The 26721-nt window shown below is 46.0% G+C and overlaps 2 protein-coding genes across 5 annotated transcripts in view; one reads left to right on the forward strand and one right to left on the reverse strand.

The window, feature by feature from the left end:
- FRMD7 (FERM domain containing 7) lies at nt 1-13520 on the forward strand. 4 transcript variants are annotated; one of them, XM_039354787.1, is made up of 11 exons: nt 1-744; nt 5254-5296; nt 5713-5791; nt 6672-6769; nt 7060-7174; nt 7684-7831; nt 8901-8996; nt 9744-9907; nt 10170-10238; nt 10425-10500; nt 11021-13520. In XM_039354787.1, exons 1-11 carry the CDS (start codon nt 688-690, stop codon nt 12056-12058), a joined length of 1983 nt encoding a protein of 660 aa, XP_039210721.1. In that variant the 5' UTR covers nt 1-687; the 3' UTR covers nt 12059-13520. The 4 variants fall into 4 exon arrangements, with proteins under 4 accessions (XP_039210721.1, XP_039210722.1, XP_039210723.1 ...); XM_039354788.1 differs by having other exon boundaries at nt 5758-5791; XM_039354789.1 differs by having other exon boundaries at nt 669-744; nt 5674-5791.
- The window catches only part of STK26 (serine/threonine kinase 26), a 19470-nt gene continuing 5125 nt past the window's right edge, over nt 12377-26721 (reverse strand). Inside the window, exons 3-12 of the mRNA XM_039354791.1 lie at nt 22950-23180; nt 20319-20375; nt 18201-18309; nt 17947-18104; nt 16643-16828; nt 15557-15705; nt 15286-15379; nt 14839-14901; nt 14610-14746; nt 12377-14346 (exon numbers count right to left, since the gene is read on the reverse strand). Of these exons, the coding sequence (XP_039210725.1) occupies nt 14325-14346; nt 14610-14746; nt 14839-14901; nt 15286-15379; nt 15557-15705; nt 16643-16828; nt 17947-18104; nt 18201-18309; nt 20319-20375; nt 22950-23180 (1206 nt within the window). The 3' untranslated portion in view covers nt 12377-14324. The remainder of the gene's footprint in view (nt 14347-14609; nt 14747-14838; nt 14902-15285; nt 15380-15556; nt 15706-16642; nt 16829-17946; nt 18105-18200; nt 18310-20318; nt 20376-22949; nt 23181-26721) is intronic.

The following is a 26721-nucleotide window of genomic DNA, read 5'->3' on the forward strand; positions in this document are numbered from 1 at the left end:
TTGCAGGCATCGGTAGGCCCAGTTAAGGGATAAGTTTTTAAGAGGGAAATCAAAAGCGAATAAGAAAGGAAACCCCCCCTCTTGCTAAGAACCCATTTGGATATGTAGAGATGGTTCTCCAAGGGGATTCCTACACTCAGCCCTGCCCTATTTGACCACACACTGACCTAAATTTCAGGGGGAAAGGACCCTTTTTAAGACAATGAAGATGCAGAAACCCTGCAAATTCTGAACCAAGAGCCCTAAACTTTAAAAATGGAGAGAGACGGTCATTCCTGTCCCTTGCCATGGCTTGAGCAAAGTCTTTTCATCTTGAGGATCGATGGAGCAGGGCGGACCAGCTCTGGAGAAAACCTGGGTCTGGGTCTCACACAAAGCAATTTTTATTTCTTTGTTCCGGGGAGAATTTTAGCCTCTCCGCAAGGAGGAACATGGAAAAGAGGTGAACACAGAAAAAGGCATGAACAAAAGAGAACCTTTTCCGGTTTTGTGATGGTTGACAGGGACACGTACTGTATCTCCTCCATCTTCCCTGTCGGTCTTATGCGCCTTTGCAAAAATCTGCACTCAAGGCTCCTGTTCTTATCCAACCAAGAATAAAATTCTGTCTGATTCGTAAGACGCCCTCCCTCCCTTCAGATTGCACAGAGCCTCATCCTGGCTGGCTGCTGAGCCACTCACCTAAGGATGCTACATCTCAAAGTCCAGTTTTTGGATGACTCTCAGAAGATCTTTGTGGTTGATGTAAGTATATTCACAGTTTCTTGTCTATTATTTTGCCTGCTGGAATTTGTTTGACCTTCTTGGACTGGGTGATGTTTTAATTTCAGGGTTGTTCTGTCTTTTTTTTAATCTAATTAGATGCCTGCATCTCCCCACATTTTGAACAATTGCTAATTCACAGTAAGGACTTGATTGTTTCTAAATATTCCTTGAACAAGACCCTTTCGGAGAAAGGTCATGGTTTTATCTGATAACAAATAAGTCATTTTAATGTTTAAAGAGCGTGTCCACAACTAAGTCTTTGTCTTGAATTGTAATCACCAAATTGTTAAGTATTTTAAAAATAATTATTTTATAAATTAATTCCTGTATCATTTGTTCTATAAAATTAATGTTCCAAAGAATGAATTAGATGCAGATGCTGAAAAACAGGCTTCCTGACAGCTAAAATCGCAGAATTGTAGTGAATCAAAATGATAGTTACCAAATTTTGGTAAATTTAGCATTGCTGTACTTCGTACACATCGTATTTGCCTTATAGTTAAAAGTGGACTACCCAATACTTTTATGTAAAGGACAGATCTTTCTGAAAGCTCTCTGTCAGAGAGAAATAGCTATCAGAAGATAAAGGTGTCTGGTTCAAAAGGAAATCTTCCAGGTAACAAAAACATACATTTTGGAATCAAAGTGCAGTTGAATTTTTCCTACATCCAAATGGATGTGTCTTTGCTTTTAAAGAAGCAACATAGTAAGAATAGCACAACAATATTGATGGTTTTAGTTCTAAAAGTACACAGGATGGAGCATAAGTGCAACATTTAGCTTTTTTTAAAAAAAACTCATCGTTTAATCTCCATCTTGATAGGCTGTTCTTGATGCTGAATGGTTAAGATTTATAGTTCAGAAGTCCTTGGAAACTCGTGGCAGAGACAGAGACACATTAAGTCTACCTTGAAACTGGGATTTCTGGCTTGTAATCATGAAACCCTACTTTTGTGGGATTATCCCTAGCGCTGAGTTTCCCCCTTTTTTATTTCAGTTTCAGCATTTTTTGCTTCCTTCCTTTCCAGTTCACCCTCCTGCCTCTTTGCTTCTCGGCTTTAGCTTTATAGGCCATGCTGCTGCAAGAAAGGACTCCATTAAAGCCCATGGTTGGCCTTTCTTTTCAAAACCTCCAGAATGCCTTTGAGGCATATGGTGCATTTGATGTCCAAGAGTCACAATAATGTCCTGGAATTAAAAAAAAAAAAAAAAAAAGAGGGAGAGGAGAGGAGAGGAGAGAGAGAGAGAGACAGCCTGGGGTTACTTTTCCAACGGATTCTCTTGCTAGTAGAACCAGCGGGATGAGCCGGGATTCTTTTAGATGGATTTCAAGGTCAGTAAGTAGAAGGGAGTTAATGAATTCTGCATGGAGAGGGAGAAAAGCAGAGGGACAATTGTGCCCCTTTTTTACCTTAATGATATGAAGGGGTTCAGGTATAACCCCACGAGAAGGTCTGGGTGTCTCAAACACTCATGCACAAAATACAAAAAAATAAGCTGCATGAGGGCAGGTTTGGACTGAATGGCAGGAAAAACATTGCAGGACAAGAATGGAACCAGGGACTCAGAGAAGGGCAGAGTGGGTGGACTTCAACTCCCAGAATTCCCCAGTGTCCCTCAACCTTGGCGGCTTGAACCTTGGGAGTTGAAGTCCACCCATCTTCAAGCTGCCAAGATTGAGAAACGCCGCCCTGAGCACTCAGGAACCAGAAATGTTAATGCATATGCGCCTTGGATGGTGCAAATAATCAGGAGGAATAGCTGCAGTTTATGCACTTCCCTCTCTTTGAATAAAGGTGCTTCCAGACTCTGTCTCCTGATTTAGGGCTACCCTCACCTGACACCTGCAGCACCTTGAATGGTGGCAGCACCTCAGAGGGCTTGAAAAGAGCATCTTTCCCAGGCAAGGAAGCACCATCGCCTTCATTCAGGCGGTTTCTTTCCTCTGGGAAAAAGTCCCTGGCTGATCTCTGGCTCCCAAAACTTGCAGCAGGAGGAATAAACAGCGATAATTGCTTTAATTGCTGTTGCCGCTCAGCTGTGGAAATAGGAGCCCCCCCTCCCCCCCTGCAGAAAAGGCAGTGATTACCCTGTCATTTCCCTAGTTGCCTCTTTGGTGCCAGGGTAGCAATTTAAACTTCCGTGACTGCAACAAGGGATTATCTGTAAGATGTTAGCATGCGCGCTTCACACCGAGCACAATGCGCCGTGTGTCAGCAACCCCTCAATTTCCCTGACAGCCCAAGTCAGAGGACAGGTGCGTCTGGATGGATGCCAGGAGCAATTTGCCCACCAGCCGGTCCAGCCAGAAACTCCGCTGGTTTTTCAAGAGGTGCTGCGGCTTAGTTTCCTGAATCTGGCTCGGCCCTGCAGAGGAGATTAATCGTTACAAAACATCATTCCTAGTTCTAGTGTGGAACAGAAATGTGCAAATCTATTTTGATTCCACTCAGATTTTTTTTTTTTTTTTTTTTTGCAATTCTGACAATTTTCAGGGTATCAATTTTGCAAATTTCCCAGTGGTTGGCTCTCCTATCTCTCCTTTTGAGTCTGAGATATTTTTTAAAAGTTTGCATTAAAATGTGTATATAATGTAGTGCACACTTCTTTCAACCTTTTAATTTTATTTAAAGCCTTTATATAGCTGCCCATCTTTACAATCACTGAATATCGTCTCATACCGCAAGATGCACAGCATATAAATTTGATAAATAGAATAACCAACTGGGCAGGTCCCAATTATTTATTTGCTTATTTAAAGTGTTTTTGTTTGTTACCAATTTTGTATAATGTACACAATCTTTGGAAATAAACTTCTTCAATAGAATACCTCGCTTATACTTTTTCCAATACGGTACCTTTATACAGTATAGACTTTTGTATTTTTTTTTATTTTATATTTTCTCCCATTTGAAATCTGGAAACAGAAATGAGTAGCATGAAATTAATTAATGTGAGATGCCAATATAATTTAATAAGTGTTTAAAAGTGGATAGCATTGGCTTGGGGAAGGGCTGCAAGCATGCAACTCCAGTATAAACAGGAATTCTTGTATCTAAATAAAGCCTGGAGGACTTCAGGTATGTCCTAAGCATTCCCAGCTTTGCAGTTTTGGAAGCTGGAACATGTCTGGAAAACGGGTTGGGAAGATGGCGCCCCTGGTTTATCAAGGATTAAAATGTTTATAGTTCTGAAATTGCCCCCAAATTTCAAAAACTCAAGAACAATCGGGTATTTAACTTTGTCACTCTTCCAGCTTATTGCTGCTTAATTAGCTTTAATTACTGATGGGTTTGTGCTGCTTAATTAAGATTGCCCTGGCTTTTTCCCACACTGGCTCATGTCAGCTGAGAGGCCAGGACAGAGTACAAGATGGCAGAACTGAGTTAACAAAGACTTCTTGGTCAGTTTTGGGCATCTGGCAATTCAGCAAATAAACTGGTTGAATCCAGGCTTGTTTCAAAAATCCAACTCTTGCAAGTATCTCTCAAGTTTAAAGACACAACTCTTGATTAAGTCACTTGGGAATGGTCTCTGCCCCACCACAAATCTTTAAGAGCTCCATGAAGACCCACCTTTCCGAAGGAGACATCTGCTAGGAGTTTGGGTTCCCTTCCCAGGGATTTCATGCACCTGTTCATATCATTTTCTGGGCATCCCCTTTTTACCCCAACCCTTCTCATACGCAAGACCCTGAGCAAACTGAAGAAAGCAGAGCCTGTGGGAGTAGGAGACATGACGCTCGTGCCTTTTTCTTTGCCAAGGAGCTCTGTTTATCTCTCTGTTTCTCTCTCTCTCTCCGTTATTCCTTCCTTCCTTCCTTCCTTCCTTCCTTCCTTCCTTCCTTCCTTCCTTCCTTCCTTCCTTCCTTCCTTCCTTCCTTCCTTCCTTCCTTCCTTCCCCCTTTTGGCCCTTTAGCAAAAGTCCTCTGGGAAAACATTATTTAACCTGAGCTGCCACCACTTGAACCTGGCAGAAAAGGAATATTTTGGACTGGAGTTCTGGAGCCCTACGGGGCATGCTGTAAGTTCAGGAGGGGGAATGACCACCTCTGGGGGTGGGGGTGGGGGTTGTATAAAAATGCCACATAGGCTGTGGGGAATGAGAATGCATTGAGCTTGCTTTAGACACACCCGTTTCCATGGATCTCTCCCTCTGCAAGGGGTCAGAAGCTGAACTCCGGGTGATGTTGCTGAGGTGGGCAGAAGCTAAAGGGCTCTGGGGGGGGCTCCTGGCTTTCAGTGGGCTTTGTCTTCCCCAAAGGACCCAATCCAGTTTTGGGGGGGCTCTTGGCTCAGTCAAGGTTCTGCAAGAGAAATTCTGAGAAGCTCCTGGCTCTGTTCCTTGTGCAAAAGGGGGTGTCTTCTGTGAGGTGGGCAAGAGGCCCCAAGTTGACCTCTTTATCTCCCGCAGACCCTCCCCAGGCCACCTCCCAGCCTTCTGCTAGTGTCCTTCCTATACATTAGTCTGCCCTTGCTCTCTTTGCAGGCCTGGCTGGAACTTCTCAAGCCCATCTCGAAGCAGATTAAAAGTAAGTTCCTTGGAGAAGGCAGATGTAGAAGTGGGGGGGGGTCCCATTCCCTTTTATGCCCCTCTGTAGAAAGCAGGGGGGGCAAGAAACTGCTCTCCAGCCTGGGAACCATCTAGTCTTTCTTGCTGCTGGTTGGGGGGGGGGGTGATGCCCGCACACCCCTCATAGGGCAGGAGGGGCTCCTGATGATGCTCCCGATGGCTGGCTGCGGAATTCTGGGAGTTGAAGTCTTCAAGTCTTAAAGTTGCCAAGTTCCCTGTAATAAAGGATACAGGGAAGGATGGATCCCCCTCAGGGGCCGGTGGAAATGGCTGGGCTGGTCTCTAGCGCAAGAGCCCTTTTTCAAATGAAAAGATGTGTGTAAATGTTCCCGACAGACTTTTGAAACCAAACTTATGAAGATGTTGTGTTTTAAGATCCTAAGGACATTCTTTTCAAATTTATGGTGAAATTTTTCCCAGTGGATCCGGGTCATCTGAAAGAAGAGTTGACGAGGTATGCTGCACATTCCTTTTCATTTCATTTCATTGTTTTTAATGCACTTTTTTGCTCATCTCCTAAGGTGTTCTTTTTAAAATAAACGAATGCATAATTCCATCCTGAAAATCTTTTTCTGAATATCTGTTTAAAAAGAAGGCTAACCAGGTAAAATGCAGCTCTCTTTGGTGAAATCGTTTGTATACAACTCAGCCTCCATGCAAAGAAGTTTATTATTCTTACTTGCTGTGACAACAACAGGAGGCAGGAAGTATTTAAAGGCATTAAGTATATCTAACAGGGCATTGTTAAATAATATATAAGCTGAGTGAATAATACAATAACAACAAGGGAACATTGTTGACAGAGAATCCATATCCTTAGAGAATAAACAATGCAGGACTCAGACTGGATTCAGCAATTTCAAGAAGCTGTTTCTCTCTCATTCATACCAGTCCTTTTAAATTCAAGTTTCTAGTCCTTAAAGCTGGCTATGATCAGAGAGGAGCAGAAAGAAGCATGTCTGTAAGTCCTCGACTTACAGCTATTTGTTCAGTGACCATTCAAAGTCACAATGGCACTGAAAAAGCGACTTACAACCGGTATTCACACTTACAACTGTCACACCCTCTCTATCATGGTCAGCTGTATTTGCCACAGTTGCATACGGCCACTTGGGATCTTCCCAGCCGGCGTCCGACAGGCAGAGTTGATGTGGGAAGCTGGATTCACTTAGCAATTATGGCAAAACTGCTGTAAAATCGGGCGCAATTCAGTTAATGACTGCTTGCTCGGCAGCGGAAATTCCGGACCCGATTGTGGCCGTAAACTGAGGACTCCCTGAGTTGCCTCTCCAGAGGGAGGGGAGCCCAGTGAGAGCCCTGACAATGTCTTTCAGGTACCTGTTCACCCTTCAGATCAAGAAGGATCTGGCCGGCGGGAAGCTCCCTTGCAGCAGCAACAGCGCCGCTCTGATGGTGTCGCATCTCCTCCAGTGTACGTCCCCCGTCCTGCAACTCGGAGGTTCCTTCGGTGGGAGAGGAAGAGGATGGCCACCCATAGGGGAAGGACGTGGCTGGGCCTCGGGGAGGGTAACACAGCTGCACCGCGCCATGGGGCGGGAAAATACATTTCTTTCCCCCTCCGGGGCAATCCTTTCTGCCATGGGATCTGGGCTGGCCCTGATGTTGCTCCTGGCTTTTGTTGATGGACTGGGCTTTGTGTGCTCCGAAGGGAGCCGATTCCATTGACCAGAAGCATCTTAATTGTGTCGCTTGTTCCTGCAGCTGCGCTGGGCGATTTCCACGAAGAAATGGATGGAAAGCACTTGGAAACACACAAATACTTGCTGAACCAAGAGGATCTGAGGAACAGCATCATGTGCTACCATAAGAAGCACATGTAAGTCACCGGTCTTCTCCACGTGGCTCTTTTTAATTTTTTAGGGCAACTTGGTGCTCTCTGAGCTTGGCTGTCTTCTTGCAGATATTTCATTATCCAACTAGGTAACATCATCAGGGCTAGAAGGGAGTGGGGTTTGCAGGGAAGAGGAGGAGGAGAAGAAGAAGGAATGTGGGGTCTTTGGTGCTCTCTGAACTTTTTTGTTTTTTTTTGCAGACATTTCATTATCCAACTAGGTAACGTCACCAGTGCTAGACTTTTTACTTTTGCTCAGGATCCCTTGGAGTGAGAGCTTAAATGAAATTAAAACTTCCATGTGTGGAAAGTTTCATTTCACATGACTTTCTGAACTGGAAATCAGAAACTTGAGAAGAGAGAGTTTTCCAGTTTCCAAAGTGGAGCAACAGAACTGGGAGGGAGACATTCTGGTTGAGTGCAAAGGCAAGGTCTGCAGCCTGGCCCTTCTCTCTGCCTCAGTTGCTGACACCCCCCCCCCCATTTTCTTTCAGGGGCAAAACTCCTGCTGAATCCGATGTGCAGGTCCTGGACATAGCAAGGAAGCTGGAGATGTACGGCATCCGCCCCCACCCTGCGAGTGACGGGGAAGGGACCCAGATCAACTTGGCGGTCACCCACATGGGAGTCCTGGTGCTGCGGGTAAAATGATTTTTCCTTACACCTTTCCAAAGAAGATACCCAAGAGGTAAAAATGCCAATGTGACCTCACAAGCGTGAATTCTTTGGGTGGGGCAGCACGCTGGTGTGGAGCCCTTTTGGCAGCTGCCAATCATTCTAGATGGAGCTCTTTGATAATTGAATGGAGCCTTTGGAAGCCAGTGCTGATCAGCAAAAGTCCTTTCTAATGTTAATTAAAAGCTTCCTGCTTTAAGTATGGCCTGGGAATTGCCTCCCGGGAAACCAGGCTGGGTATTTGAGAAAAATCTCGGTGGGGACTGCTGGGTTCCCTGCCATTTGTGGCTTTGCCCAGCACCCTCTGATGTGGGCGCCTCAACTCCTCTCTTTCCTTGCTAAACCAAACTGCTGCTGTGTCAGATCGCGGTGTTGTATAGTAGGGAGACAACTCTTGACCATATAATTTTCTGCCGAGAATAGCAGTCTCATTTTTGTGGCAATTACATGGTTCTGCAGCTCCCCGGCTTTGGTGAGCGTGTGCTGGGAAACGTGGGCGATGCGCTGCTCAGCAGCCTTAGCCTTCAGTGGGGAGGAAGCAAGGGAAAAGCGGGTGGAAGCTTTGTTTTCAGGATGCAAAAATGAGGCTTTTCTCCAGCAAAACTGTAGGGGAAAAAAAAGAATGAGACAATAGATTTAACTCTGCAAGCACTAAGCAGTTGTCGGTTAAAAAGGACTTCTAATTTTCACATTCCATTGCTGCAAAAGAGGCAGCTAGGAAGAGGACTAAGCAGCAGTCAGGAGATCTCTAAAATGAAAAGAATATTTTTTTATTTAAAAAATAATAATCCCCACTTGGTGCTGGACGTTGAGAGGCCTCATACCAAGCAACTGAAAATAGCTCTCCATGAGCCAACTTGTCAGGTGTTGTGTTCCTGGTGGTGTGTCTTCATCTACCTTGGTCACTTTAAGATCTGTGGACTTCAACTCCCAGAATGCCTGGCAGGGGCATTCTGGGAGCTGAAGTCCACAAGGCTTAAAGTGGCTAAGGTTGGACACTCCTGATCTATTTGCTTGTTGGCTCTTAATTTTGCAGGGCAACACCAAGATTAATACCTTCAACTGGTCCAAAATCCGGAAACTGAGTTTCAAACGGAAGCATTTCTTGATCAAGCTCCACGCCAATGTTTCGGTACCGGGGGAGGGGGGAATTGGGACATATGTGTTTGTGTCTGTGTGGGGGTAGGAGGAAAAGGGAAGAGTTCCAGGGCCCTCCTGCATTCAGAGAAGAGCAACAAGCAAAGGTGATTAGGGGACACTGGAGGCTAGAACATACGAGGAACGGTTGCTGGGATAGGGGATGTCGAGTTTAATGAAAAGAAGGACTAAGGGAGACAGGATAGCAGTGTTCCGATATCTAAGGGGTTACCACAAAGAAGAGGGGGATCAATTTATTCTCCAAAGCACCAGAAGGCAGGACAAAAAGCAACGGGTGGAAATTAATCAAGGAGAGAAGCACCCTGGAATGAAGGAGAAACTTCCTAACAGCGAGAGCAATTAATCGGGGGAACGGCTCATCTCCAGAAATTGTGGGTGCTCCATCACTGGAGCTTTTAAAGAAGAAACCAGGGAGCCATTTATCTGAAATCTTATTTGGTCTCCTGCTTGGGCAGCGGGTTGGACTAGAAGACCTCCAAGGTCCCTTCCAACTCTGTTAACAACATTCTGCTATTCCCTAGCCTCATTTTCCAGAAATATTGGGTGCTGGCTGATCTTGAGAAGTTAAGCAGGCATGAATGAGTGTCATCGATGAAATTCCAGGCCGTAGGCTAGACTGAAAATGAAGAATTCTGGGAATGGTAGTCTACCTATCTTAAAGCTGCCAAGGCTGAGAAACACTGGACTGGACCAATGCACTTTCCTTCTCCATCCCCAACAGGCTCTCTGCAAAGATACCCTGGAGTTCACCATGGCGAGTCGTGACACCTGTAAGGCTTTTTGGAAGATGTGTGTCGAGTATCATGCCTTCTTCCGTCTCTCCACTGAGCCAAAGTCAAAACCCAAAGCGTTTCTCTGCAGCAAAGGCTCCAGTTTCCGTTACAGGTAATTTAGGTGGAGCAAGGAAGCCAGCCACCTTCTCTAGCCTGGTGGCCTGTGGTTGGCTCTGTCAAGTTCTTCCTCTTTGCTTCTCTTGATTTCCTGCCTTTTCCGGGTGTGAAATATTAAGCTGTAAGTCCCCAGGAGGCAGCGGACTGTTCCTCCCCAAGGGACAGCCTCAAACATTTTGGTGGGTGCAGTTTGGGGTGCCTTTGGTGGGTACTGCAGAGGCAATCCTCTTTAACCACTCCTCTCTTTGCAACGACAGTGGGAGAACTCAGAGGCAGCTGCTGGAACATGGGACCAAAGGGAAGCAGAAGAGTCTGCCGTTCGAGAGGTATTGCTTGTGGAAAGAACATTTTTCACAAATGAAGGCGATTCTACTTGTCCCAGGATAATGTTGCAGGATCCCATCTGGGTCGATCGCCAGGACTAGAGGTTTGGCCTTCCAAGCTTCCGGACTCATGCTGGAGCCCATCCTCAGGGACCTTCTTTCTCACTGGAATGTGGTTTTCTCTTCCAGGAAACACTATTCCTCTCGCTACCATGACAGGCAATGCCGGTCATCCCCGGATCTGCTAACGGATGTTTCCAAACAAGTACGTAATTTGAGTCAGGGGGATCTGCTGGGGAGGGGTGATGGAATTGTGTGAAATAAAGATCAGGGATGATGTAGTTGCAAATGAGTCTCACCTTTGTGCACCCATGAATTTCCCACGCCTCTGATCTTGTCCTATGTTGGACTTCAGGTCCCATAATTGCCATTGAGCATGGCTGGGGATTGTGGGCTTGGAAGTCAAAAACATCTGGACATCTCCCATTATGAGGAGAGGTACTCCAACTGTGTGACAAAGGACAGGATCTTCACACCATGTCCTTAAATTCTGTCCTTCTTTGAAATAATTGCTTCCTCAAATTGAACAATTTCAGCCCATTTTCCTTGTGTGGTTGAAAGGATGGAGCAAGTGGGGTTTGCATGGATTCCTCCTTAAGATCCAGCCCAAACAAGCCTAAAATGAGTTTTATAAATGGCCTCCTGAGCCCTCAAGAAGGCAGGCTAAACCTTGGTATACATTCAAGCATCTTAGCTTAAGCATTGATGTCTCACTTTTCCCACAGATGGAAGACCTGCGGCTTGTCTATGGCACCATGGGGGGCTACTATGGCACAAATGGCATCCACACTTCTGAACCCACCCTAGACAACCGACGGAGGAACTCGGCAGTGGAACTCATCTTTGCCGATGAACTGGAGCGGTCAAAACCAGAAGCAGACCCAACATTGTTGCTGCTCCATTCCCAAAGCAGCTCTGCCTTCCCGGTTGTCTACACGGAGCTGGACCACGATTGGGAACCAGCCAGCCTCTATGGGCCAAGAAGCCCCCTGACCTCTTTCCAGCCTAGCTCCACGTTTGATGGCACCAGCAAGAGCCCCTCTCTGAGCAATGTGAGAGACTGGAGTCCAAGGCAGCAGCTGATGTACACTGATGTCCCCTACATGGCAGTGTCCAGTCAGCCATTGGAGGTGGCTTCTCCTCCAGTTTTCTTCTACGTGGACCGGCCACCTCAGTATCCCAAAAACCGTACCATGGACCGTGCTGAGGAAAGAGTTCTGGAGGGCAGCACCTGCGAGGCACCCATGAAGCCACAAAGGAACCCAGGCGCAGCCCACTCCAAGCTGATGGAGCCCCCAGCCACGGCCCAGGCCACCTACGTGACCCATCTTAGCATGGAGGAAGAGGACGACGAGAGCGTCTTTGACTATGGTGTTCAGGAGGTCCCCAAAAGATCTTGGAGCCAATCGGACATCAAAGCCACCAGATTCCCTTGTGGCTCAGAGTTCCGCCCTCTTGGGCCTTGCCCTGTCTTGACCAGCAGAAAGATTGACCTCTTGCAGTGCACGCTCACCCAGCCGCCCTTCCCAGAACCTCCCCAAGTCCAGCGAACTACAGAGCACTATGTGGGCAGTGGGACCGACTCCAGTGACTCCGATTCAGACCTCCTCCTGGACTACTATGCCCTCCATGGGCGGGTTCTCAAAAGACCCTGGGTGCAAATTCACCTCTCCTCAGGGAGCCTCCAGCTGGAGGGAGAGGAGGCCCTGGTTTCTGCCACCGTTGACGATCCTGAGAGGGGTGCCTCCAATTATTTTATGTAGGCAGCAGAACAACGGCACCGGTCAAAAGTTGCCGATTTGTGACTTGCCTCCTTGTTTGATCCTTGGCTCAGGTGTTCGGTGGGACACAATCACACAATGACCACAGAAGATTATAGAACTTAAATATTTATTTGTTTTTTTTTTTTAAACCATTTGACTTTTTGGGTCCCTTCCTCAAAAGTGTGAAAGAAGCTTAATCTATAAACAGATTTACAGAACTAAGAGACGCTGGGAAGAAGGAGCGCGACGGTTCTGCTCGGATGATACGGTTATTTTGTAAAGCTTCGGATCAACTGTATTTACAACTTGTACGGCTTCTACATTTATAAAAATATTTTATTTAATCCGTAACATTATTGTTTTCAAAAACTATGTCCAGACGTTTCCCCTCCCCAGATATAAATTTCTAATGGTGTTTCAGGTATATAGCAATGAAACAATTTTTTTAAACAAACATTTCTTTAAAATTAAAACAAAGGAGTTAAAAGTTCTTTGTGATTTTTTTTTTTACAGTGTAGGCACCATTGAAAATAATTGCCCTTGGCATTTCTATCCACCATCTCTTGCCAGTGTCTTTATATCTTTTTTTTTTTCCTTAAAAAGAAAAGGTTGTAATGGCAACTATTAATCACAATGACAACAAAAAATCACTGCTTGTTTGCACTCTTATATAACTCAGTTCAATATTTGGCTGATATACTTCAAATTCTTTAAAATGAATGTTGTGCAAAACCAAAAAAAATGTGCAGATCTGAACTATAAAATTAAACATATCCAGACTTATCAAAAATAAATTTACACCCACACTTCCACAACTGAAGACTGAAATACAATACACTTCAGTAGCATAATATACATACTGGGTTGAAAAGGAAAAAAGAGAGAACCTCATCTCAACAGTACCATAAATATATAATCGAAAGCAAGTTTATAATTTCTTCTACCTTTTCTGGAAAAAAAATCACTCTGTACTGCACAGTACTATCTTTTTCGTGAAAGAATATCTATAACTCAATTATTTGCATATTAACTGGTAAATAGATTTTTAAAAATACACTTTGGGATGGAGGGGGAAATTAAACAGTTGTGGATGCATGTAAAGGACTTCAAGAACGTAAGTCTATCAATATCTTACAAGGAGAAAAAATACACACCCCACAAAACGCTGGTGTCACAATTTCAATCTGCCAGGGAGGTACTGATCAGACGCCCCCCAAGACAGAACAGGTTCTCCTTTTTCTCCAATTTTACTCCAGAAGAAACAACTCGGTTGAATTAGGCCCATTATTGCCAACCCCCAACCCCACCCCATCCCTTTCAACAATATTGCTTCAAAATTTCTTATCACGGTGAAAGTGTCTTTTATATCGGGGCATAAGGGGATCAAGAGAACCGAAACGGTGGCTGCGTCTATCCGACTGCAGCCCACCCCTTCGTGTGCAATGCTATGTTGAAAAAAAAAGAAAAAAAAAGAGGAGTGGGCTTCAGAGAGAATGGCCACGGCTGCCATCTTGGCTTTCTTTTACACCCGGTCCCCTCCCCGTTGCTGCTGCTGCTGCTGGGAGAGGTTGCTCTACAAAGGAATCCACACAAGCTGTGCACGCAGCTACAGGACAACTCGCCAAGCCGTTGACGTATTGCTTTCAGACGGAGGTGACCCCACATAAAATACCCAATTTCAAGTGAGCGGATGCCGCGGCCGGTTCCTCCTGCTCAACACGGGCCGAAAGGGCACCAGAGCGACATCCTGCGGGCAAAGGGCTTCCGCACAGCCTCTGCCTCTAAAAGGGAGGTGCCAAGTCTGGCTTCAGGAGACCTGCAACTGGGGCAGAGGAGAAGAAAAACAAAGTACTCCTGAAACGTGTTTTCTACGAACTCGAGTAAAAAGGCTGCCCATCCACCAATCTGGGGAGGAGGCCGATCCACCCTTGGCAACTGCCTCTGGAAGGAAACAGCACAAACTTTTTTGTCTCGTTTGAGCTGGGTTAAAGAAGTGGGAGCTAAAATATTAAAAGTCGCTCTGTACAAAAAGAAGAAGAAAAGAAGGAAAAAAGCAAGTCCCGGAGATACAAAAAGAAAAACAAAAAGCACGTCTGCCATTTACAAAAGAGTGGAGTTGAATCCTTTCCGATCCGCGATCATCAGAATCTATTGCGATGATCCCAAAAGGCACCAGGAACTCAGGAAAACAAGGAGCACAGTCGAGCCAGAGGAGGGTGGGCAGACCGCGGGGAGGTCTGTGCGGGGCAGCACCCGGGCACCTTCCTCAGGAGTCACCGGCAGAGAACCTGAAGGGGGGGGGGGAGAAAGGCCGGGAGGAGAGACTCGGTCAGGGCATCAGAGCTGAGAGGGCCCCCACAAACACGGGCAGTCCTCCGTTGGGATTCTCTTTTAACGACAGTGTCAAGAAAGGTTGTAAAATGAGGCAAATCTCACTTAGCAGCTGCCTTGCTTAGCAACAGAAATTTGGGGCTGCACTGTGATCCTAAATAATTGAAGGACCCCCAGTAACTGAAAACCAAATAATAATAATAATAATCCCACAGCCTACTTCTGAAATTTCTCCATCAGCTTCTTCACCATCTTGTCCGTGATGCCCGGGCTGGCGGCTTCGGCCAGGCTGATGCTCTTCTCCAGCTCTTCGATAGCCTGCCTCTTGCCGGCGCTGTTTGCGTCTTGCTGCTTCAGCTGAGCAGGGGGAGGCGAAGGGGAGAGGGTGAGGGGCTGCAGCCGTAGCTGCGCAGGGCTTTGAAGGGGTCTGAAGCGGCCAAGAGACTCACCTCTGCAAACACGGGATTGATGATCAGGGTTAAACAGCCCAAGGTTTTCATGAGATCCTGGTCCTGGAAAGTTAGAAGGGAGGTTTTCAGACAGAGCCCATCAAGTGCCCGGAACCTCAAGGGAATGTCGGTGCAAAGCATCACCAGGTGAGTTTTTTATCCAGCCTGGGAAAGCAGGTAAGTCCCAGCCGTTTCCTTTGGAGATCTCGTGCCCACAAACAACTGGCAAGTCTCTGCCTTAATTTGGGTATATTTTAATGGGAACGATGGCACGGTTTTAAGGGCTATTTAAGTATATTCTTTGGCCTGAGATACAAATAATTTGGGGATGTACAACTGACAGTATGCAATAAAAAAACCTCAGAGGCTCATTTTCTCATCTAATAAAACTCAATAAACCCCTTTCATCACAGCCCCTTTTAAAGTATACATGCTGGCTAAACCTACTGTCCCATTCTGCACTTTCTTGGCATCCGGCTTCTTCCGCACGGTGGTAAAACTCCATTCGGGGTGGGAATTGTTCTCCTTGTTGCTAGACTCGCTAAGAAGCAAGAGAGGGGAAAGGTAAAATCAGTCAATAAATTAGAGAACCCGGCTAGGTGAGCTTGTTAAAGTTTTACAAGAGCGCTCAGGCCTTCCCGATCTGGACCACCTTGGTGCATTGAGACCCTCTGGGTCCATCTGCCCTCGTAGCCCCCTCCCCACCATCCGGACTCACGAATCCGAGCCGTCCGAGTCCGTTTCATCGCTGCTGTGTCCTTCTGCTTTCCATCTTTTGAACCTGTCGATCAGCTCTGTCAGGTACGAGGTCTTCTTGGCGTTTTTCAGGATGAATTTGTGCTTCAGCAGCTCCTTGGCTGTGGGACGCTGGAAAAGATAGCAAGCGTCAAGTTGTTTTCCGGAAGTACCTCACAGCACTGGAGATGATGTGGGCAGGAGAGCAAAAGGATGGCCTCCTTCCGCTAAGATCTGCTTATCAAATTCTCTTCCTCATCAACCATGGAAGGAAAGCCCAGGGATGGGAAAGGCCTTCCTCTGGAGAAGGAGAGCGCTCCAGAACCCATTCAAGACATGGCATCTTGGGGAGCCTTCTAGTCGACTCCTGATCTTCCAAGCCCACCTTGCTTTTTCCTGCAGGTGTTCATTATTAATTTACCTTTCATTCTGCAAAATTCATTCAGCATCCCAAATAACATAAAAAAATTAAAAGCTGATGCTAACCACTATTCCAGAAGTTCAGATCCCGACAGTGAGACATTAGAATGCCGTGAGATCGAAACAAGTCTACCGTTCGCGCACTCCAAAGCAATGACCCAATCTTTTTTGGCCTGAACAGTACATTCTCCAACAGCAACGATTAGAATAAACTTCTTAATGTTCTTTCTCTGGCATTCGTGAGTCAACACATGTTTTCTTGTGATCTCCAACAGCTCTCCACCTACATTAGCTTCTGAGTAATACTTGAGCCTTACAAATCCAACCAAAGAACTACAAAACTTCTACTATGTGTTTCATCTAGAATCTGACTCAAAGTTAAGCTTCAACCACCTCTGACTCATTCTTTGGCATGCTCCAAACATCCTGTGTGGTTTGAAACATCCTAGGTCAAGCCACAAAAATAACAACATGCGTAAAAGTTATCCTGCTGTTTTTTTGGGTGCAGAGAAGACTGCATCCCTCAAAACCCTGCAAGCATGAGGATGATGATGCATCAGCATCCATTTGGCTTTTTTTTTAGAAGGCTGCCCACAAGATGGTCTTCCCTCCAGATCCAAGGGCTGGGAACAGCCAAAAGCACACTCACAAACGTCGGGTCCTTATTCAGACAGGCGTCAATAAACTCTTTGAAGGGTTTGCTGAACTCTCCGGCCAGGGTGGGGGGGTTGTTTTTGGGGATGAGGAAGAGGACTCGCATCGGATGCATGTCTGAATTCGGAGGCTCCCCTTTGGCTAGTTCGATGGCGGTGATTCCAAGAGACCAGATATCAGCCTGCAGAGAAGAGAAAGGACAGAGAACCTGGCTAGCTATTTTGAACCAGGTCAAGAATTCCCTCTACACAAATTGTGGGTTTTAACCCGAACTGTGTGATGTGGGTCAAGGCTCTTTCAAGTTTCAGGAACACCTTTAAACTCTTACTACGTCTTTCAGTTTCAGCCCTGGCAGTCAGGCTTATGATAAATTGGGGAAATGTTTGATCCCGGGGAAGAACAAGCCGAGCTGATGGACGCAAGGAGGTTATGGGAAACTGAGATCAATAGGAAGCCTGGAAAATGCACTGTTACAACTCTGCTCTGGAGGAGGAGGAGGAGGAGGAGGAGGAGGAGGAGGGCCTCGCTCACTGCACGGGGAGAACTGCAGACCCTCCTCTCAGTTCTATACTGGACTGGCTTTTCGGGAGAAGATCCAGGAGTTTTTCATCTCAAAGCTTTAAGGCACGGATGGCAAAAAAAGCTGAACCTCACTGAACGTAAGATAACAGCCCGAAGATGCAACGGGCATCCAGGCTCCCTTGGCACTTGATGTCATCACCCCGTTAGTCAGTCCCATGAACCATTTATTTATTATCTGTATATCAATCAGTAGGAGGGGTAATTTCCTCTTAAGATTTAAGAGATATACAGGTAGTCCTCGGCTTATGATCACAATGGAGTCTAAAATTTCTGTTGTTAAGTGAGACTTTTGTTAAGTGAGTTTTGCCCCATTTTACAACCTTTCCTGGAACTGTTCTTAAGTGAATCACTGTGGTTGATAAGTCAGCAACACGGTTGTTAAATAAACCGGGTCTTCCCCACGGACTTTGCTTGTCGGAAGGTCACAAAAGGGGATCACGCGACTCTGGGACACTGCGACCGTCATAAATACGAAGCAGTTGCCAAGCAGTTGCCACGGGATCATGTTGTAAGTGTGAAAAACGCTCATAAGTCACTTTTTTTCAGTGCCATTTTAACTCTGAACTAAAGGAACGGTTGTTAAGTCGAGGACTATCTTATTAAAAAAAAAAAAATCTCACTACAAAATGAGCTACGGTTCTGGACTGTGGCCACCAGGCTCTCCCCATGTTCCTGCATAAATGGAACCAACCCTTCAAGGCCTACAAGGGACCTTACTTTGGAGTCGTAGGCCGACTGCTGAATGACTTCGGGGGCCATCCAGAAGGGCGTCCCTACGAAAGTGTTCCTCTTGATCTGAGTGTCGGTCAGTTGCCCAGCTACTCCAAAATCCGCAAGCTTTACATCTCCTTGCTCAGACAGCAACACGTTGGCAGCTGGTTGGGGCGGGGGGAAGAGAAGAAAAACTTCATTTGACAACAAAAGGAACTTGGGGTCTGAGGGAAGCATCTTCCCTCCCTGTGTGTACCCACCTTTGATGTCTCTGTGGATTTTCTTTTCGGAGTGCAGGTAGTCCAGCCCTTTCAGGATCTCCTTGAGCATCGTAGCAATCTGGAATTCGTCAAAGGGGCCAGCACGGAGCTTGAGAGGAAATAAGCAGAGTTTATACGCTTTAACGGAACCCCGACTGCCTTGAAAGGCACTCACCTTCAGCCTGAAACACCCATTTTGTTTCCTTTTTAAAGGTCTTAGGACAATAGAAAGAGTCAAGCTGTATTTCCATTTCAGCAGAAATGGCTCTTCATCAAAAGTTCTACGTAACTAAACTAAATATACCTGGAAAGAAAGCTAGGCCATTATCACAAATAAATCTGGGTGTTGTGAACATGCTAGTTTCCTCAACTCTTATCTTCTTATCTCTTACTTCATTACCAAGAAAACCTCTGAACTTGTCAAGATCAGGGGAAGCACTCAACCTACGACTGGTGTGCAAGACTCGGGAACCAGATCAGACTTCAAGGCAACAATCTGTTGCCCACAAGCCACTTCTGTCCCCAGGGGAGCTTCTCTTGGCAACGAAGCCCATCAGAAGCTCCAGAATCAGAGCAAAACCCACCAGGAAACATTCTCAGGATTCAGGGGACTACTCTGCGGTGCGTGCCGGATCCTGCCCGTAGGAGAAACGATTCCTTGGGGCTGCAGACAGACTCTCTTCGGCTCTCTTCACATCAGTTCCTCTAGCCCAGGGCTCTGCAAACTCAACAACTTTAAGACTTGTGGACTTCAACTCCCAAAATTCATCAACCAGCCATTTCTCGACTTCAGCTACTGTAAGAGAGGTGGACTTCAACTCCCAGAATTCCCTAGCCAGCCTGGAGGATTCTGGGAGTTGAAGTCCATATCTCTTAAAGCAGCGGAAGTTGAGAAACGCTGCTCTGGCCCACGTGAGCAGGTCTTTGCTTTCCTGGGTGCCAGCCAAGAGCTGAACTGGGCTGCAACAGCAAAGCCAAGCGTAAGCAGATGCTGACGTCCTCAGGAGACACAAGCAGGCTTCAACCCCCACGTTTCAGGACCTCCTAGATGTAACTACTGTAGCAGAATTATCTCAGAGGAAGAGGATGGGTCTCCCGGTGAGGCCTGTGGTCAGGCTGGCCTGGGGGGATAAGGGAAAACCAGACGTCTCATTCACAGCCCTCTGCCTTCTCAGCCCCTCCTAAGCTGCAGCCACTTTGAAGGCTGCGCCTGTCATCAGCAATGGGCCCTTTCAGCTTTTAAGTTTACAGGAACTCAAAATGGAAATGCCAGCTCAGTTTTAGCACTAAATATTAGCCGTGTTTGCTTCCACAGCAAGCTCTCCGGCTCTCCTTCCAACAGAAACATCTCTCTGTGTTGAAAGCTATTTTTTTTTTTTTAAAAAAAAGTCCACTTTTCAATTTATTAACTGAAGTGGGTAGCTTTTCATAACTGCAAAGTTTCCTTTTCCTAAAAAGTCAAGCAGCACATTCTTTATTCTAACAGATGTTTATTTACGTCCTGAGCCGGACGGACGGCAACTCTGTAGCTCTGCCACCAGACTCAAAGGGACCCACTGAGTCCCTGCAGAAAAATCTGCGCTAATAGAAAACATCTTTGACTCGGGCGAAGGAATTCCGCTCCCTGCCCAAGGAGTGAGTCACAAAGGACGCTCAGTCGAGATTCACACCCTCCTGGGCCCCAGTGGCAAAGAGAAGCGACACTTATTTGTTTCTGCAAGAGGTCAACACTTATTGCCCCCGGGTCTTTGGGATGGACCGCCACCATTACCAGGTCTCTCCCTGGAGGTCCTGCAATCTGGAGAAAGTGGCATAAAACTGCAAACAGTGAAAGCCTGTTACAATCCACCACTAACAGAGCTTTAAAATGCAAACTTTGGTACTACACACAAATAACCAGATGTATCTTTTAGTGCAGCACACATTTGGAAATGACCTCTTCGCTCAAACATGAATTATATTTAGACTGCCTGAAATCAAAAGCATCTTACCAAAAAGGCCTGGAAGAGTGACTCGGGCTGACTAGCAATTCCAAAATTATGAAATGACACCACCCATAAAAATGGGAAAGCTTACAAAACAAATCAACAAAATTCATAAAGTAACTGGAATACTTACCAAATCCAGGGCTGATCCCCCACCTAAATATTCCATTATTATCCACAACTTTGTGCCCTAAAAGGAAACGCAGGTGAAGAGTTAGCTTTTCCTTCTTGATTTCTTTGCATCAGGGAAAGGGGGGAAGGGGTAGGAACAGTGTGGAATTTAGGGTGCTACAGTGGTAATATATCTGGAAGTAGCATTAAGCTGGCGAAGAACGGGACAAACGATCCACTGTGACCACAAAAAGAATGAACTGTGGGATCCTTGGGGCTCTCTGAGCTGGGTTGTTTGCTGGGAGACGTTTCATTACCCAACTAGGTAACCTCATCAGTGCTAGTGAGAGAGGAACCACACTAAGCCTGGCAGGGTAAGCGACTGTAGAAACAGGGACTAAATCCTGCACTCCCTTGCACTGATGATGTTACCTAGTTTGGTCATAAAATGTCTGCAAGCAAACAACCAACAAAATAACAGAGTTGGAAGGGACCTTGGAGGTCTTCTAGTCCAACCCCCTGCTCAAGTGGGAGACCCTGTGCCATTCCAGGCAAGTGGCTGTCCCGTCTCTTCTTAAAAGCCTGCAGTGATGGAGCACCCACAACTTCTGGAGGAGAGGGGTTCCACTGATTAATTGTAACCAAGCTCGAGACCAGGTGCGTGCAACCTTGGGAGATCCAGGGATTTCTCTTCTGGAACGGCACCACTCTGAAATTGCCTGCCAGCTAAAATAGGTTTGGGGTCCTGTTTGGGCCACATCGCCAAGGCTGAAGGGCTTTTTATTTGCATGTTAGTTTTGCTACCTCACTTTGGCTCTTACCACTCTTGTTAATACTTTAAATGGCAGTTGCGTGTTCTAATCTGCCCGTTTTAGAAAGCGGTGCTTATTTGTAGTGGGACGTTTTATTGGTTATATTGTGTGATTTTTATAATTATACCTGGTGTTTTCAGAAGAACCACAGGAAGCACCAAGACAATAATTTTTGAGCCCTCTGTCGTTTGAACCAACTTGAAGAAAACCTCTGTGTACATTCCAGAAAGTTGCTCTGTGACTGGGGTTATTTGTAGTAAAAAAAAGGTACTTTCATCTTTCCAAACAATGCGGTGATCCCAAGAAAGAGTTTCACCACTCAAGTATTTAGATCAGCAGCCAAATATGATATTTATAGCTGGGAACTTATCAGCCTCCCACTTTCCATTTAGAGATGAAGACAGCCGAGTTTCAGAAAAGGGGACTTCGGTCTTAAGCTAAAAACTAATCCAAACATCTGGGCAAATAGTCATGGCAGCCATTACCCTTCCCCTAGTCAAAAGGCTGCCAATCAAGGCCTTAGAACAGGGGTGGGGAACTATTGTATGGCCCCCTCTATAACTTGTAGACTTCAACTCCCAGAATTCTTGAGCCAGCCATGCTGGCTCAGGAATTTTGGGAGTTGAAGTCCACAAGTCATAAACGGGCCATAGATCCCCACCTCTGCCTTTGAAGGAGGAGAGGCCTCTGGGTGGAGGGGCTTGTAAGGCCCCCTACAGACAAGATGTTCTCCCATGCACCCATTAACAGAAAGCCCACCCTTCCTTTGTACCATTTGCTCCCTGAAGCCAACAAATAATGCCAATTGGAAGATTTGGGTCAGTTTTTGACCCAGAGCCTCCATTACAGATGAGTTTTAACCCAACAGCATTTCTCATGACGGATCGAAATCCAGGCACCACCAAATGAGGCATGTTGTGGCAGACTGAGGACCAGCTCCTGAACAGAGTACACTTTGTTAGGCAAACACACACTGCATTTACCCTCTACAAGTCAGAGGTTGGAAACTGAGATGTGAGGTATGTGCGCTACTTCTAGCACCTTCCATAAAGCTCATCTGTGCTAGTAGGGAAAACTGGAAACAGACGCTCATTCTTTCACCTGACTGGCGGCTTCATGGAGGCCTTGGGTGGGTACAGGGTTACTTAGACTGCCCTGCACGGAAAATGCCTCTGAGAATTTGCCAGTGTAAACCGCAACTGGGTGTGAACCATTTGCCCCTTGGCATCCAGCAGGCCACCTGGCTAACCGTTACAGACCAAGAATGTTTAATGCAGGTAGAAAGACACGTTTAATCTTTGGAGGAGGAGAGATGTGTTAGTCTATCATTCAGAAGCCTCTGAACAATGTTTGTTGGTCAGAAAAGGTGCAACAATGGCTTCTCCTCCTGATTTTTTCCATCACAGCCTTGACTCCACAGCAGAACTCAGATGCAATTCTGATTATGTTTTGGCGAGGATGACACAACTTAGACGTTAAAGAAAAAAATCTTTGTATTGCAATTCCTGTGGAATCTGGAGACTGTGACAGTCTAGACTGGAAGTTCATACATGAACTCTTCCATACAGGGTTTGGGATGGGTTGTGTCTGGACTGAAACATGCATGCCTAGACCATACCTGGAGTAAAACAAGGTGAGCTGACTCCAGATGCGGAGAGAAAACGCTTGCCACCTTCCGAGTTAGAAGGTAAAGTATTCGTGCTCACTCCAAACACAACCAACCAAAGCTGAACGGGGTGTACCACGTTCCACACTATCCATGGCTCCATGTGTGCCTGGACTCCCCCCCCCAACTTCACCCCTCCCTTGCAAAACCACCCATGTTCAACGGTCTCTGTTACCTTCAAATAGGAGCCGTAGTACTTGGTGACGTAAGGGCTGTCACACTGGCTGAGCACCGTGATCTCCTGCTGGATGTCTTCAATTTCATCCTCAGCCTCTTCAAGGTCGATGATTTTAATGGCCACCACATGTTGCGTCCGGTTATCAATGCCTTTAAAGACTTCTCCAAAGGAGCCTTTCCCGATGCGCTCCAGTTTGGTGAAAAGCTCCTCAGGATCTGCTCGGTGGTTCTGGAAGGGGCCAAGAGGACAAGCTCGGCTGAAGAGGCCAGGCACACCACTTCAAGGGGGATGTTACCAGAACTAAGGGGGAGGGTCTCTTCCTGAAAATCTGCAGGGAAGCTATTCCTAATCCTGGGAACAATTGTGTGGCCAATCTCGTAATTTGTATCCAAGTGTGCAACTGCACATTTTTAAATATGTTCACTTTTATTTTATTCATTAGAAGTTTGGAAGACAGACATACCCTGGGGTGGAGGAGAACAGGTCAGGTAAGAAATGCTTTCAGTTTCTCTTTCTAAGTATCACCACACAAATTACTCTTTTAATTGGCTCTCCCTAATTAGCCACAGGGGCGATTGGAAGATCTGGATCCCAGCCACAGCCCTGGGGGCACCGCATGCCTGCAACTGCCTTGACACCCACTGCAGTGCTGGTTCCATCTGACTTTTTCAACATTCAGAAAATACGTCGTCATCAACCGGAGGTGACCTTGGTCAACGACAAAGTCGGGCGCAAAGGACCATCCGTAAGACTGAGCTACAGGCAGTCCTCAACTTACAAGAGTTCATTTAGTGACTGTTTGAAGTTACAACAGCACTGGAAAAAGCGACTTATGAGAGTTTTTCACACTTATGACTGTTGCGGCATCCCCAGAGTCACCCGATCAAAATTCAGACACCTGGGAACTCGTACTTATGGTGGCTGCAGGGTCCCCAGGGTCCTGTGATCCCCTTTTGTGACCTTCTGAAAAGAAAAGTCAACGGGGAGGACGATGTGCCCAGCTTAACAACTGCAGTAATTCACTTACCAACTGCGGCAAAAAAGGCATAAAATGGGGCAAAACTCACGTAATAAATACCTCACTTAGCAATGGAAATTTTGGGCTCAATGTGGCCGCAAGCCGAGGACTCCCTGAGTAGATGATTTATTCAAGCCTCTGTACAAGAATGTGACCCACTAAAGTTCCACACTAAATTAGCACCAGATCAGGGTCAGCGGAATTCAAGAGGAACTGTGGGAAAGCAACAAGTCGCTTACATCACTGGCCTTCGCCAACATGTCCATTTCCAAGCATGCCTCAAAACAGAAATGGTGGATGGTGGCAATTATGACTCTCTTGCCCGGGAAAAGGACAAAAGAAAGCAAGGATCTTGATAAGGACTGTAAGGTCACAGGTCTGGGAAAACTGAGTTGGGGGCTCAGTCCAAGGTCACGTTCCAAGTCACGGAAAAGGATGGCCAGGCTAGAACAGAATGGCCCACCAGGCAGTCCAGAGGAAGTCAGAAGCTGCTACGTTAGTTGAACCTACTCCCAAGTAAGTTTAAATGGCTGTTTGAGTCTAAGGCAAGGCACTCCAACCTTGGCTGGCTGAGGAATTCTGGGAGTTGAAGTCCACAAGTCTTAAAGTTGCCAAGGCTGGAGACTCCTGGTCTAAGGTACTAGCCAGGGACCATGAGAGTTGTGGTCTACTCCATCCAGCTCTATTCTGGCTGAAGATTGGGGGTCTACTGGTGATCCCACAGTGTTTGCAGAAGATGGATGGGCCTTGATGTTCTGCAGCTCAGGGCTTCTACAAAGCCTCAGGGATCCCAACCTTGCCGAAAAGAGCCACTTTCCCAGAACAAGTTCTAAATTGTCCCTTTCGTGCACAAGCACCAATGGTTATGCAACACTTCCCGCTTGCCTAATGCTTTCTCTTTAGAAACCAGCTGATAATTACACAGGCGGCGGCCTTCCTTTCTCGCTAGAAAAGCTCAATATCCTCATGGAAACTTCCATTTCTACATCTTGGGCTTTGGCTCCGCACAACTGGCCAAGGCTACTCATTGTACACAGACAGGCCATTGCAAGATGTTCTGACAGAGCACCCCAAACATCTGAGAAACAAGCACATTCTTCCAAGGCAACATCGCCCTCCCCCTTCTCTCTCTCTCTCTCTCTCTCTCTCTCTCTCTTTCTCTTCTGAAGCAAGTCAGGAGGTGTCAGTGCCTTGGGTTCCAGGCATTTGGAAGTCAAGCAGGAATTTCCAGAACTTGATGTATTTTTAGAACAGCTGCCCCTGAAAATCCTGTTTAAAAGCGCAACAGCAGCTCTATGCAAAGATTGCTCCAGTTGAAAGAAACGTAAGCACATTAACTAATCCAGCATTCAGACCAGACCGGATCTTGGAAGCATTTACAACCCACATTTGCATTCGTAAAGCTGTCCCAAAGCCTTTGGGACGCTGAGAAAACAGTCAAACTGAGAGAGAAAGCAAGATGATTGATGGTGCTCTTCTTCTACAACAGGGGTGTCCAATCTTGGCAACTTTTAAGACTTGTGGACTTCAACTCTCAGAATTCCCCAACCAGTCATGAATGATAGAGTTGGAAGGGACCAGAAAGATCACCTAGTCTGGTGTTTCTCAACCTAGGCCACTTTAAGACTTGTTGACTTCAACTCCCAGAATTCCCCAGCCAGTCAGCCAAGACTTATCCTCTACCATTCTACACCCATGATGTCTGAATTGATGGTTTGGTTCATGCAATGTACTGATTACTCCATATGATGAACCAGTTATTACCAAACCCTGTCTGGGTCACCTATAAAATCTTCAGGCTTAACTAGATCATTTATCATTAGCTCTGCCTTGCAGAGAAATAATTGAACAATTTCATTAAGTCGCATCACTTGTTTAAAACTCTCCAGTTAAAAACAGAAGTCTGACATGCACAGAAGTTCCTCCTCTGTTTTAGGTCCTCAAAACAGAAGGATTGTTAGCTGTAACCGCACAGCCTACGCAAAATTAAGTTGGGCTCTGAAATTTAACATGCTAACAAGTCTCAGAATTACAGAGCCATCCATCAAACTAACATCAGACTGGCTGCTTCAGAGGCCAAACCGGAGCATAAAGCTGCTTTTCAGAGAGGGCTGTCTGAGCTTGAAGTCAAGAACAAGGCGTTGTGTTTTCCAAGCTCTCTGTCTTTTGTAAAGACACACTTTAATCAACAGTGTTTGATCCTCCCAGTTATAAACGCAAAGTAATCTGGAACTCAAGAGGAAAAGTGCCTTTTTTCCTGACAAAGCTTCATCAAGATGACAACAAAGCAAGCACAACAAGAAGAATCTTGTTCTTATAAAATGTACAACAAATTGTTGCCCTTCATTAAAATAGCGCCCAGAGACTGCAAACTTAGATAAACAGAGATCTCTCAGCAAGTTAAGATTCTTGAGAAACTGTTAAAACACTATTTGGCTTTCCACCTTTAATGGAGGTTAGTGAGATCCATTTCTGAGTACTACTTTTTTAGTCAATGAAATGTCTTGGAATCTCAACAATAGAGACAACAAAGGAGAGCGCTGAATGCAACTAATGGTCTTCGCAAACTGAAAATAGAAATATTTACAATCAACTTGTGTGAAAGAAATGAATCAGCAGCTTGTTTTGTGATCATTTCTGCCTGAAGGTACACAGTGGTGCAGGCTCAAAGTCTGTACGCTCACATTTTTCCCACAGGGAAACTATTAAGGGATCTTGAATTTCAGATCAGTTTACACTTCCTGAAAACAA

Source organism: Crotalus tigris, unplaced genomic scaffold (assembly GCF_016545835.1).
Source record: "Crotalus tigris isolate CLP2741 ecotype Arizona unplaced genomic scaffold, ASM1654583v1 scf7180000018585.330925593:3314079, whole genome shotgun sequence".
NCBI classification, from domain to species: Eukaryota; Metazoa; Chordata; class Lepidosauria; order Squamata; family Viperidae; genus Crotalus; species Crotalus tigris.

Bases quoted from the DNA above. Each gene is read 5' to 3' on its own strand.
- FRMD7 (XM_039354787.1), top strand. From the start codon at position 688: ATGCTACATCTCAAAGTCCAGTTTTTGGATGACTCTCAGAAGATCTTT. The intron at 8,997-9,743 runs GTACCGGGGGAG...CATCCCCAACAG, and splicing joins AGCTCCACGCCAATGTTTCG to GCTCTCTGCAAAGATACCCT. The intron at 9,908-10,169 runs GTAATTTAGGTG...TTGCAACGACAG, and splicing joins GGCTCCAGTTTCCGTTACAG to TGGGAGAACTCAGAGGCAGC.